The sequence below is a fragment of the Typopeltis vanoorti genome, chromosome 8 (assembly GCF_054136105.1).
Source record: "Typopeltis vanoorti isolate ZY-2024b chromosome 8, IOZ_Tvanoo_1.0, whole genome shotgun sequence".
Taxonomy (NCBI): Eukaryota; Metazoa; Arthropoda; class Arachnida; order Uropygi; family Thelyphonidae; genus Typopeltis; species Typopeltis vanoorti.
In genome coordinates this window covers 84,136,196-84,151,506 of record NC_143556.1, presented here as the reverse complement: position 1 = coordinate 84,151,506, position 15,311 = coordinate 84,136,196, and the positions used below count along the sequence as shown (strand labels likewise).

The window sequence follows — 15,311 nt, the reverse complement described above, 5'->3', positions numbered from 1 at the left end:
TCTAAAATGGCATTATTTTTAATTTAACTGCCATTAAATTAAAAATAATGTGTTAAATAAATAAAAAAAAACATAAATTAAAATTAAGTGTGTTTTATTCAACAATGAATTATGAAATAATGAAAAATTCATAAAAATAAAATAAATGATAAAAATGCTAAGTTCACCAACGATATTGATGTACTAAGTTTGAAGTGTTTCGCAGGTGGGGCGTCACTTTAGAAAAAAAAATCATCACTCTATATAGACGTAAAGAGATTTAAAGCTAAGGAGAAACATCGTTGTATAATAAAAAATAAAATAAAATAAAAGAAGGATAACAAGCTTTCGTTTCTGGTAAAAGAAGATTTAAAATTATTTCTACTTATCAGACAATGTTTTCATTCTTGCCTGTTGATTTAACTTTTATACACATAACTAGAACCATTCACAGAACGTTACGAGGAAACACGGTATTATTTAGGAGAACGGATTTGGTTGATAATTTCAACTGCACCTTCTCATGATTTTCAGTTTCAGTGATTGAGTAATTGATGAAATATTTATAAATTGGGGATACCCGTAGTAGGACAATTGTTATTTTATGGACTTTATGTAACTAAGTCTGTTATTTCGTTCTCATTCACTAGGCAGAATTTTCAAAACAAAAATACTTAGGAGCATTTGTATCCAATTTTTTTCAATGAGTGATAGGATAACTTTGATAAGGGAATGTCGATTTTGTATAGAATTTTGAATCGTTCAATTCTTTCCATTCTTTGCCGAGGAAGAAAGAAAATATGGAAAGCGTTGCATTCAAGTGATCGATACATTGTACCATCTTGAAATTTTCAAAAGGAAGCGGATCTATTCAACTTTGCAGCATAAGACAAGCATCTCTTTCTTTTTATTTTTCCCTTCTTTTATTTCTGTTTTTTTTTTTTTTTCATTCTATACAAGTATATTGTGATATGTACCTCAGATTTTTAGAATATTTGTAGAAAAAATGTTGCAACTGCTAAACCAAAATTAATTTTTAGATAAACTCCACGTGGTTACAACAATAATAACAACTTCATTGTTGTTATATTTGAGTTGTTTTCCTTTTTGGACTAAAATACGAACATATGTTTAAATTAAATGAGGAAAGATTTATTAATAATTAAATTATCATAAATTCATTGGAAATATACGGATTTTTGTTTAAGAAATCTGTTTTTTTCTTCGTACATCGAAGGGAGAAGATGTACGAAGAAAAACAGATTTCTTAAATGTCCCCCCCCCCATCACTCACTCATATTCAATCCAAACAGCGAAAAACACTGTTCACTCTTTATCTATTTGATGCGACTTTATATCATATGAGGTTTTTTTTTTTTAATGTTGGTCCCATGCACTAGAGGTTGTCTGATCAACCTATAGTTAATCAGTAGATTAATAGCGGAGCTGTACAGAATGTTTCTCTTTCTTGTTAAGTGCCCATAAGAAGATCTACTTATCATTTACATTATATTATACCAGGATCATTCAAAAGTGCTTCATAATCTATTCCTGTTGCTAAATTAAGCAATGTATTTACAGGCCTTTGATATAATCTTCATTCTGTCCTATTACTGCTGCGCAACGTTTGGGTAAATTTGCATTCCTCCCATTAATTGTTTTTTTTTTATGTGTTTCAGAAGTTGAGTCGCTTCAGTAGAAATCTCATTAAGTTCAAATAGTTCATTAGAAGATGCAGCTTTACATTCTTTATAGTTCAGATACTTCAAATATTAAGTCTTATTTTTGCAAATAGTCACCCATGCGTGGTGTTTATCATGAGTTACTAAGTCATTAAAACTAATAAAAACTAATAAAATCACGTTACTTCGAGATAAAAGTATGAGAGGAAGGCATCAGAACTTTCCAGTATGGCTGATATAACCAATTTTAGTGACGATTTTATTTATGTAGAAGTTCGAACGTATTAAATCTAAACGATAGTCTCATATACGAGAAACACTAAGATTTTTCCTTCTAGGAATTTAGATTATTCTTGCCAAGAAGCTGGCATACCGGCCAAGGAAAACACACTCAGTTAACAGATATAATATACTTGCTTCATGGCCTCAGATATTGTGGTCATAAATCCGTCCAACCCAGTCTAAATACGGAAATGCTAAGTACTAAGTTGGGAGCATGCATATACCCCCAAATCTCTAGGCTGTTGGTCATATGGAAATATATGTCAGATCGCATGTCCTTCTTCAAATGAAGAACATCCTCGAATGACATGGTGATGGAACATAGTCGAACATTTCTGAACAGAAACATCTTTTCTTAATTGTCAAATAAAACTTGGGAGCATGCATATTTCCTTCTTTTACAGTTTTGATCGTGAAATCTACTTTATTTTCAAAACAATGGAACTATCATGACAGATAGCTTTGTTATTAGTGTAGTGTAGGGAAATTACAATAGTCATTGCTCGCTATAGATACCTCTCCAGTTATGACAACTTTAATCTAGACTATTTGCCAGCATATTAGAATAATCAGAGAAATGCATTGCACATAAGAATGTCGTGCTATTCAGCTAAATTTCCCTCTTGAGTTAGAATCATCTATGCCGGTATTCAAATTTACATAACGACGTGGTCATTCATGGCAGTCGTCCATATGACGTCCAAGTCTCATGATGGAATGAACACACACACACGTGTGTGTGTGTGTGTGTGTGTGTGTGTATATATATATATATAATTATGTTGGCCAGACAAAACTTTGCAAGCTAGTTTGCTGTTTTCTGCGCTTTCCTGAAAACTATTTAATAACGATTATTTTCATGAATTAAATATTAAAAATAGGTTATAATCGTAATGTAATTTTCATATAATATTCTTTTGCAGTTATTATTTATATATTTATTCATTTTGCGTATACGTTTAGTTCAAATTCCTTCGACGTTCATCTTTAAATATTTTATGGAGTAGCAACAACAGGTTATGTCGATCTGTTGCTGCTCATTTATAATTTAAGTGAACATGATATTATTATAATTTAATGAATAAAGAGTACAAAATAAAGTTTAAATAATTATAATGAAAAGGCTTATAGGTTTATCTTAGTTTAACTGAAGTTAAACTTTGAAGTGAAAGTGAGTTATTCGGTATACTGTAGGAAGCCGGATAACTGACCTTTAAATGAAAAGTCCTTTGTAAAGGCTGTTCGAGTCTTAAACGGGATGTGAAACCATGTTTTTTTTTTTTGATCATATGATATCGTCCATACCGACTAACGCCTCCAAGCGATTCAATGAAAGAATAATAAACACGTTTGGGACATTAAATTTAAAGGCAATTCCTTTATTAATTCAACTCTATTATTATTATTATTATTATTATTATCATTATCATTATCATCATCATTATTATTATTTGCTTATTTTTTATGTATCAATTGTTTTATTATGCATTAATTTTTAAGCATTAATATTATGCTTGTTTATTAAAATATTTTCATTGCGTTATTTGGAGTTCCTGCATATCAGACAAGGTAATATTACCCAAGAAATATTTTCTTGCAAACCTATAGTGTTTACAAGAAAAGATATAACCCGGAAATGTATATAATTATATATATTTCCGGGTAAATAAATCGTATATAACCTCCGGGTATATACGATTTATTGAAATAAGTTAATTACGTATTGAAATAAGTAATGAAGGTATAATATTGTACCTGGAAAACATGTTTGATCGTTTGCAGCAATAAAGAGATTTAAAGTAACTTGAGCATTAAACGCCACACTCTTTTTCATTGATCGCTGTGAAACAAGGACAGGCGGTATTCTCAAGAAAGCATCTTAATGAGCCTTTTAAAAAGATGCTCACAATGACCATCGACCATAAATCACATCTCTTTCTTCCAATTAGGAATTTCTACGTTATAAACGTAAAAACGTTAGTAGGCTTACGGGGAACCATAAAATATAGTGTAATATTTATTTTCCTGGTGAAATTCTCCATCCTCAAATTCCGCCCCTCTCTCTCTCTCTCTCTCTGTGTGTGTGTTCGCTGTCTCGAACCATAATGGCAATTGCTTCAGAATTACCTGCCTCGGCTATTAACTCTAATAATTATAGTTGCTGATTTGCATATAAATACTCCTGTCTTCCTATTGATACCTGTTGTAGTCTTTTATAACCTAACGGTTGTTTTCTTCCTACTTATTTGATCCCACGAATTCTCATAAAAGAGGCTTTTCTTGTCATTGATGACTAATGGCATCCCTGGACTTTATGCATTTGTGGATTAAGTAACCTGAAAATAAACGACCTTTAATAACTCCGAAGACATAGACTCTCTTAAGAAAGCAAATGGGATTATAATCTTTCTTGGTCATTTATTTTCGCGAGGATAATAAGAGCAAAGAGGGATCAAGGTGTTTCGGACAATGGATTTACAAAACATTAGGTAATTGACAAGGATTATATTAATGTCTGCCTTTCGGCATCTGTTTCGACCTAATGCATGTGACTAGAGTGTGAATGCTGAACCTGAAGACGTAGACTTTCCCATAATGACGAAATTATTCAAATATAGGATTTCGACTAACAGAAATGGAAATATCATTGTGTATACGATGACTGATTTCTGCTTATTCCTTTCACTTCGATATTAGTAAAGAGGAACAAAATGTCAGCATGCTTATGATCTGCTAGAATGGGTATTTATGTAGCATTGAATAACTAAACACATCAGACCAGGAAAATCATATTTGATGAAACGCATTATTGCTGTGGCGATATGTTTTCAGTTTCTGATACATAAATCCAAACCATGTCTTTATTCCTGATTGTGTCCAAGGCGCACGAACAGATAAAGAAATCTCTTTGTGTCCTTCACTGATATAAATAATGCACAGCTTTATTTATATTATGATTTTTTTCCGTGTGCGTGTGTGCACATCAGTGGAGTATAAACAAATAAACAAAGGGTATTATATGCAATACATTTGACAGAATAGAAAAACGAGGAAAAAATAATCAAAAAATATATAATAGACAATAATCTCACATATAGACAATTTCTGAGTATATTTTCAAAAATAGAATTATTTGGAATATTTAAAGTAAATTTTCTTTAAATCGCACTACTTTTATTACCCTGTATTCTGATACAAAATGTTACATTCTAGGTATCATTTTCTACCAGGATTTGCATCCTTTTCTATTGTTAGTTACAATAGAAAATGATACAATAGGATAAATTAATTAATTATTTAACAGTAATATTAATTAAATTGAAACTAAACATAAATATAATTATTACAACTTTTATTGGATAGCGTGATTAAATATTGGATAGCTTAGTAAACGGATTTTTAAACATTTTTAATTTCAAAAATGGATTTAGATTGTATTTTAAATTTGTGTTGAGAAAAGTAACTTCGGGTTATTTCATTTAATCCTGGTCTAGAACAGGATTCATGCTATTGGAATCTGATTCTTAGCTTTATTTGTTGATGGTTTCTAAACCCCTTCTTGTTCTTCTCTTAAGAAAATCAAGCCGAACTAGATGGAAGACGTACACTTTTAATGATGTCCACTATTATTTTCATACATGTTAATTAATATTTCGTGAATTTGTGCCTCAAGTAAATCTTTACTTTGCAAGAAGGATAATTAGTACAGTGAATATGTGTTTGGTATTTTATTAATATATTAAAAACGAAAACATAAAAGTATCCTGGACTGAACTGAAAAGATGAACACGTTTTAATCAGCGAGAATAAGTGCGAAATGTGGCAGATTATTGGGCGATCGTACAGCATACAATAGACGTCCATGATGAGTGATCATGTCTATTTCTTTTCTTTCACATCCCTACTTAAGTCAAATTATAAAGGTTTGATGACTAACAGACAGCCATTGGATTAAATATTTTCTACTATGTATACTAAAATTATAAAAAAAAATAAGTAAAATGCTATTTTATAGAAAAATAAGTTATTGAAGTATTCAGGGATATCAGTTTATCGAAATATTTCACACTTGTCTTTTCATTGACTTCTCATTAAGCAGCGTTTCCTCAGAAGTAAGAATATAAAGGCTTGTTGTTGTTCCATTTTGAAATCAGCTTATTGCTTCGCCATTTGGGAATTTCAACTTGGAAAAGTTAGCCACAGAAAGTTAAAACGTGTTCCTAAATTAATTCCCTTCTAATCTATGGCATGGAGTTTTAGAATCTCCAATTATTACTTCAATGACGTACATTTCTCTACTAATAGCCAGAAATTATTTTCAGCAATAGAGAATTTACAAGAGGTAGCGAATAATGGAGAGATATATTTAAGTGACCTTTGCATATTTCTTCATTATTGTTTCGATTCTTTTAGATTTTCACCGTAAAGAATTCATTTAAGCTGTTTATTGTTAAGAGGAAATCAAGTTCCAGTTCAAAAGAATGCAGCATGCGTATTGCTTTAATGCCTTATTAATTCTTTCTCAAATGAATGAGATGTGCAGTTATGAGCATTTTCTTGCACAGTCTATGCATGAATATTAAATGTTTCCTGTTTCTCTACAATGAACAGAAGAGTTGAGATGAATGCAAATCTGGCAATTTAAATGTCAAAGAGGCTCCCTTTTGTCAGACTGTAATAAATGAAATCTGTTTCAAAGTGTGAATAATATCTGCACTTTCAGGATATATCAATATCATAAATTCTTATTTATGCAATTGGGAGCCTCTCTATAACGATCGAGATGACAAAATATTCAGCCGTCTTGTTGAAGAAAGACATTTATTTTTTTACGAGAAAAATTTTTACTGCATCAAACTTTAAGTCATATCTTTCGAAATAGAGGTTTTTCGATTGCTGGGTTGTGACTTTCATTTTAAGTTTGAAGAACTTTTTTTAACATTTTTTTTTATTCATTTACCGTCTGGAAATTTTTATTCATATAGGAAGGCAAGAATTATCCTAATACAACTTACAACGTTTACACAACTGAAAGTTAACATATTAAAAAGTTGAATTTATTATTTTTAAATTTCAAATATATTAAATATTAAAAATTACATAGCTCTACGTTTAATAGAACATTACAAATTCTAAAACATAATTTTTTTTATTTTTTTTTGGTTAGATGGGTGAAGCAAGAATGCTTTTCATATTCCCCGTTATCTGTAGAAGAAAATGTATGGATGGCTAATATAGAGCTATAAGCTCTGATCATGGAAGGAGGGTAACAGCAATAGCTGAACCTCAATTAAAACTTCATTGGCTATAACATTGCCATACATTACATGCATGGGCTGTTGTTGTTGTTATGTTCCGTCGAGTCGTTTTTGACTCCTGGTGATTCTATGAACATACATTCTCCATTTAGACCTGTCCCTGGCCATATTTTTCAGAATTTCCATGCGCATTCCAGTTGATTCTTTAACTCCATCCACCCATCCAATTCTTGGTCTTCCTCTTCTCCTGCTTCCATCAACTTTAGCAAGCATCAACATCTTCTTCAGACTGTCATTTGCTAGCATAATATATCCGAAGTATGACAATTTTTGCTTGATGATCATAACTTCAAGGGAACAATCTGGCTTTATTCTGTCTATCACTGATTTATTGGTTTGCTTTGTAGTCCATGGTATTCTTAGTAAGCGTCTCCAAACCCATAATTCAAATGCATCTATCTTCCTTCTTTCACTCGTTCTTAGGGTCCAACTTTCACATCCATACAGCACCACAGGGAATACCATTGCTTTCACGATTCTCATTTTTGTTGTGAGGCTAATATCTTTATCTTTAAAGATCTTGGTTAAATTTGTCATTGCTTTTATTCCGAGTAATAATCTTCTTCTAACTTCTTCGATACAATAGCTATCTTTATCAATTCGGGATCCAAGGAACACAAAATTCTTAACTGTTTCCATTTTCTCTCCATCTACTTCAAAATCATTAAGTTCACATGTTGCCATAACGTTTTTCTTTTTGAGGTTATTTAAGCCCTATTTAACATTTTCTTCTTTACCTTTCATAATAAGTTACTCCAAATATTCTTTGCGTTCTGCTAGCAACGTGTATAATCTGCACACCTCAAATTAATAATATTTCTTCCACCAATTTTAATGGGCTAGAGTGGACTATTTTCATCACAGCCACCACACGGGGTATAGTCCTTATAAGGACTGGCTTAAAGGGGCGAAGCAAGAATGCTTTTCATCTTCCCGTTATCTGTAGAGGACAGTGTAGGGATAAGGTGTTATTGGGCTATTAAAGCTCTGATCATGCAAGAGGGCAACAGCAATAGCAGAGCCTAAGTTAGAACTTCATTGGTCACAGCATTACCCTCCATGGGTATTAATCATTGCATCTCACGGTCGATTCAGTCGTCTCACACGGGGTATACGCCTTTCTGCCAATTTATAGAAATCTCTGATATAAGAAATTAATAGGTAGATTAAAATTATTCAAATTTTCTAAAAAACTTAAATAATTTTGAAAAATGTGGTATTTTTTTTATTACATTTTTATTACAAACAGTCTGAAAAGACTGTTTCTATATTCATTTAAATTTCTTTCCGCAAATCTTTGAAACAGCAAGTGAGTAGAGTATGTGGACGAAGTTCATGCAGATCATTTTCGGTTACATTTCCAGTTTCATATCTGTGAAACATGGAGCTTATGCAGGCAGTTACTCCAATATCTTCAACGTCTCTGTAGATTTCAAAATGGGTTTCCTACAAATCGGTTCACTGGACGGTAATGCTAAGTCTATTGTTACGCACCATTATCCTTTCGGTATACCAAAGAGGGCTTTTTGACTGGATGGATGGATGGAGAGTAGTGCTGTCATCGGAATATTCATCATTTGTTTTGGGAATGGAGGGAGGGAGGGAGAGAGAGAGAGAGAGAGAGAGAGAGAGAGAGAGAGAGAGAGAGAGAGAGAGAGAGAGAGCTTCCAGGAATATATAACAGGATAGGAATAAGGAATGTAATCTTTTCAGGCCGTCAAGCGACACCGCAATACACTGTTCAACGAAACTTTTCCACCAACAGAATCTTCAATAATGATCATTGTGAATTAGTAGACTTTTTTTATTTATTTTACACAAATTATACGATATGTTTACATTGGTAATCATCCCAAAGTCTGCTCAGTGTGGATTTGGAGATATGCTGGCATTAATTGGTGGAGATTACGTTTTCTTCCACGCTAGGCATCTGTAAGTATTACTTCGTGTTACTTCATGAGATAAAGGAACACGAAATTCTATTTAGCCTTTTCAACGGTTGTAGTCTTTTCGTATCTTGGAACCAAGATATGTTTACCCCTTTTAAGTAACTGCCTTCTTCACATCTTTGGCGAATCACTTTTATCCTTAATATAGTTGCAGCAGTGTCAACCTGGTAAGGCTATCTGTGAGTGATCTTTTGTCTTTCAGTTAAATTTATATTTACACATGCAGTTTTCTCCTGTCGTTTCCTAAAATGTTGTAGACACTGTTTTCGATAGCAAACCTGTTTCTGCTTTTATAAATGCTGCACGCACGCTGGTTCCCAATGATTAAGTCCCTCTTGAAGTCATTAATAATCATCAGTTACTTTCATGATGTTTATGGTACAGTGATGGATTCAATGTGGGGGTGCTTCTACTGGTTATATCCAGAGAGATGTGTGGTTTCTGTCAGGTTGCCTTTTCTGTATAGAATGACTGCTATATCCATGATTTATAGGAATTTTTTGCCGGTATTACTAAATTTCTGTCTTCTAGTAGAGCTTGAATTACTGAGTATACAGTATCCCCAGTTAAACAAAAACACTTATTCACAGATTAGTATGCATAAAAATTATTTATTAATATACCTGTATGAAAAAGAAATATCAAAAATTCTGTTTTAACATTTATCAAGAGTTTAGGGGGAATTAACCATTTTTTTAGCCATCTTGTTTATTTATTTTTGTTATTTGATTTACAAAATTGGGAATGTTCTTCCTAAGTGTTATCGATTCTTATCTCATTATAACTGTTATCTTAATTATTAAATTGACTTAATTATCATATTATTAGTGTTTCTGTATAATCTGCCCAGCTTTATTAATATATCATTAATTACCATCACAGATGTGCAAATCACAGCAACGACGATACTTTTTCTTATTAGTGTCGTAAAGTCATCAAGGATTTGCCGACTATGCATCAACAGTCATTTTAAAAATTCCAAATCAATCTTCTATATCTGCATGTATTTTACGTAAAAACAAATGCAGTGAAAAGAATCATAATGGAAATTTTGACATACTCTTGCATTTCGAGAATTGTTTTCTCGTTACAGTTATATATTTCAATGTCCAGAGACATTTGTTTTAATTCACTGCTTTCATTGCTTTCAGGAAGCAGATATTGCCATTGCTCCGTTAACTATAACCTCAGCCCGGGAGAGAGTAATCGATTTTACGAAGCCCTTCATGTCTCTCGGCATCAGCATAATGATTAAAAAACCGATGAAGAAGAAGCCAGGAGTGTTTTCTTTCATGAACCCGCTGTCGGAGGAGATCTGGATGTGCATAATTTTTGCCTATGTTGGAGTCTCCGTGGTGTTATTTCTAGTTAGTCGATTTTCGCCTCAGGAATGGAAGTATGAAGAAAACTTTATGGGTCCTTCAGCATCGAACGACTTTTCTTTGTATAATAGTCTTTGGTTTTCTCTAGGTGCCTTCATGCAGCAAGGATGTGACATTTGTCCAAGGTAAAAGAACAAAATAAATATTTTTTAAAAAACAAACTAAAATCATTTCAGCACACAGTTTAACCGTGTCATTTGAGTGAAATGTGGTTACAAAAACGGTGTATTTTTTATTGCATATATTAATTTTAAATTTAGTTACATTGCAATCTGTGTTTTGATTTGATTTCTTTCCCTTCAGAAATTAAAACGGTTTACCTTCTTAGAAAAGTGATCGCTTCCATGGGTTTTACTTAATACACTATTATAAAAGAGTGTTAGCAATTGTATTTCTGTTTAGAATTATAACGGGGAAGAGTTATGGCGGTGATTAATACCCTTGGAGGGTAATGGATGGCAATGCTGTAGCCAATGAAATTCTAACTGAGGCTCGGCTATTGCTCTTACCATCTTGCCATGATCAGAGCTTTAATAGCTCAATAACAACTTATGCCTACACTGTCCTCTACAGATAACGGGGAAGATGAAAAGTATTCTTACTTCGCCCCTTTAAGTCAGTCCTTATAAGTACTACAACGATAAGAATATGGAAAATGAAGTAACCTGCATTTTATAATTTTTATGGCTAATTTGATGTTTTCTGTACTTATACTTTTTGTTACAACAACAGCAACTGCATAAAGATATTTAGAAAAATATAAGGAATTCGTGATCGTTCACTTTAATAAAAAATATAAAAATAAAATAAAAAAACACTTTTCATTGTTTTTTGGATAATATGACAATTTGAAGCGAATCTTGAAACAACGCTTGCAAGCCATTTGCAATCTCGCGAAAAATATTTGAACTATGGCTCTGAAAGGACAATGGCACATTTACAACCCCCCCCCCTTCGATTGGAAAAGAACCGAGTTCAATTCTCGTCGTGACGAGAGGAATCTTTATATGGTCTTTTTTAGTTGAAGGTTTTGGATTTTTCATCCTGCATACAGGAAAATCAGCCATGAGAACACATGCAATTTGCAGACAACAAATGCTACTGGTGGTAGTGGTGGGCAGTGAAGGATCCCTCCTTTGTGTTGATGGTAGTAAGATCTTCTTGCTCTTATAATAATAAGTAAGGGAATATATTGTATTAAAATATAAATTATAACTTTGGCACTCAAAGCCAGAACTTCATCACTACGAAAGATATGAAGCTATCGTTGTAATAGAAAGTATACCATGGACGTCACAAAAAATAAATTATATCACTGATAGCTTTGCTTCAGTTCTCAATTAGTGTCTGAAAAATAAAATAAAACTGCATATTAAATCAGCAAAAAGAGCGAAACGAACACACTTGTTCCGTTCAAAGATTAAAAGGCGATTAAAGGTTGAGATATTATTTATGTTCGTATTATATCACCAAAATCGGATAAGTAATATTCAAATTTTCAGTGTTGGAAGTTCATAGAGTGTACTGCAATCACCAGCCAACGAAGAACAAAGGACGTCGCCATTTTAAAAGTCGCACTACAGTCGCTAACAGGAAGAAAGTCTGCCGCATTGTTCCGATGTAACAAAAAACAACACTCCACTGTTCAGGGATCTCAGAAAGCACGTGGAAAGCAAAAGGAGCCACGAAACAGACTGAATGGCGATGTCAACAGTGCCCTGAGAAAATTAAGAACAAAGACCAGACACCAAAGAAAAGTAACGACGCACATCAAGGTAAGCCCCTTCCGGATCTTAAAATTACAGATAACTTTGATTCATTTAAACTCACGGTGAAAGACTTGCTAAATACACACATGGAACAAATCAACAAAAAATTTGAGGAGTATGAACGTTACATACGGTTCAATAACGAGACCTCTGAAGAAAAGTTAGGAACCGTGAGAGAAATAAAGGCAAAATTAACGGTAGCGATAGAAACGCAAGAAACACTCCAGCGCGAAAATCAAGAATTGCGGAAAGAAGTAAACACACACTCAAGTGTCGAATGGAGCACATGCTACAAAAAGAAAGAAAAAAAGAACTCCAAATTTAGGGAATAACGAAAGAAAATACAGACGACTTAAGCAACATAATGCAACTGATCGGCAGCAAAATTGGAATTCAAATCGCAACCACAGATATCACTTCTATTAACCGAGGCCCACAAAAAAAACAAAGAGAGAACACCACCAATCATCGCTCGTTTTTACCAAGAAGTCTGAGAGACTCCATTCTTGCAGCAAACAAGAAAACAAGGCCGACAACAACGATCTTAACTGATAAGAAACTCCCAACACCAATCTATATAATGGAACACTGGACTCCATACGTCAAAAATATTTTATATCAAGCAAGGAAGACAAAAACAGAGACAAACTACAAGTTTCTGTGGACTACGAATTCACAGATGTCTATGAGAAACAATGAAAACACTCAAGTTTACATAATTACAAGTGAATCCGACTTACACAGCCTACCAACATAAAACACTAACTCTTCACATCCTTAAGACAAGATTAGAAATCACTTAAAATTATATAATGGAGATCTCAAATATAGGCGAACATATCCAGTCAGACAACACAAACTTCAAGGTCTTTGACTCTTTGAAGAAATGGTCAGACAACATTTCCACCAATACCAACTCCACTATCGTACACACAAACATAAGAGGTATAAAAAAACACTGGCTTATATTGATAACACAGCTCAATTATACCATGATAATTGAGCTGTGTTAACATAGATGCGCTAATACTAACCGAAGTTGCAATAAACGACACAGGAATTTTTTTATTTAGACATACAACATAAATAATTACAATACCTATAACGTGTGTAGACCAAACAAACGAGGAGGTGGCATTGTGGCATTTATCAAAGAAAAATACAATGTGACAGAAAAACAAACTCACTTCGAACATGCGGAAACACTAATTTTGGAAATCACAAATAGCCACAATAGTACCATTACACAATAAACACAATATACAGACCATCCCCAGATAATAATCCACTGAGCTTTCTTCACGAGTTAGAAACATGGCTAAGCGACATCGAAACCCGTACAACACACAGGCTCATCCTAATAGGAGACATTAATATAAATACTCTTGACCACGCTTCTTCAACCACTAACACATATCTTGATATACTAAGTCAGTACAACATAAACCGTACCATTAACTCCCCAACAAGGGAATTGAGAAGAAATACTCAATAACTCACTAACACAATCATGCATTGATCATATCAACATACGGGCTCCCATCCATACATATACATCATCAGTAATTAACGTCAAAATTGCCGATCACTACTTTGTCTCAACTTCGTTTTATTACGTTACCTACCCTCCTTCCCACCACCGCCACAAAACTCGATCATACTAAAGAGCACTGTCGATAACCATGTAAAAAATACAGACTGGAATTTCCTACTTAAAATAACCGATCCTGTAACATTATACGAGAATTTTCAACTAAAGTTCACAGAAATATATAAAAAAGAAACAAAGCCTACACAAACGAGGCGACAAATAGATAACAATCCATGGATAAATGACGACATACTAAATAGTATTACTGTAAAAGAAAATCTATGGAAAAAACTAAAAAAAGTCACCCAGTAACACACACATTTACAAACCTTATACAAAAATACAAGAAATCAACTAACAACAAAAATTAGTAGGGCAAAAAGACACTACTACTTCCAAAAATTCATGGAATATATCGATAACATTAAGTAAATATGGGCTACACTCAACGAATTAGTAACTCGAAAAAAGAAAACTTCAGCACAAGATTTCATTGCAAAAAGCTTCGGTCAGGACACAAACCAAGAGAAACTAGCAGACTCATTCAACCATGCTTTCACAAAAAATATCACAAACTCAAAAAAGACAAACTACCAACGATCAGCAAAAAACTACCGACACAAAGTCAACAACAAACAATGTATTTTCCACCCGTAACAAAATGGGAACTGAAAGAAGCTTTCCTACAACTAAAACCAAAGGCCACCCCAGGAATAGACAAAATAAGATTCACAGACCTTATAACACACTTTGAACGAATAAATCCAATACTTTTGAAACTCGTGAACATAATATCGACACAGGCATTATTCCACAACAACAAAAAACTGCAGTAATTATGCGAATATACAAACACAGCAAAAGAAAGGATACTCAGAACTACAGATTAATAGCTACCCTACCTGTCATCTCAAAAAGTCTTGAAAAAATAACACACACCAGACTACAGAGCTATTTATAGAAGTACATCATCTCACAAAACCAATACGGCTTTCAGAAAACAAAAAGCACCATCACTTTATTAGAAGACATCGCCGATGTCTTCTAATAAAAACAAGTACACCGTCCTTATACTGCTTGACTTAACCAAAGCATTTGACACACTTGAACATGACATACCACTCACCAAACTATACTCAACAGGTATAAGAGGAACACTGCATACATGGTTCAAGAACTACCTCTCAAACAGAACGCAAGTAACAAAAATAGGTACATTTCACAGTCGAGGTATACAAATAAAACACGATGTACCTCAAGGTGCCATATTATCACCCATTCTATTCAACATATACATTAACGATGTTCATAACATATCCATAAGAAGTCAAATATTTCAGTACGCAGATGACACTGCAC

General features: G+C 33.3%; 1 protein-coding gene across 1 annotated transcript in view; it reads left to right on the top strand.

Annotated features, from left to right (window-relative positions):
• Positions 1–15,311, top strand: part of LOC150104172 (glutamate receptor 1-like) — a 509,694-nt gene that overhangs the window by 435,549 nt on the left and 58,834 nt on the right. Inside the window, exon 10 of the mRNA XM_090396414.1 lies at positions 10,362–10,717. Coding sequence (XP_090252540.1) covers positions 10,362–10,717 — 356 coding nt within the window. The remainder of the gene's footprint in view (positions 1–10,361; positions 10,718–15,311) is intronic.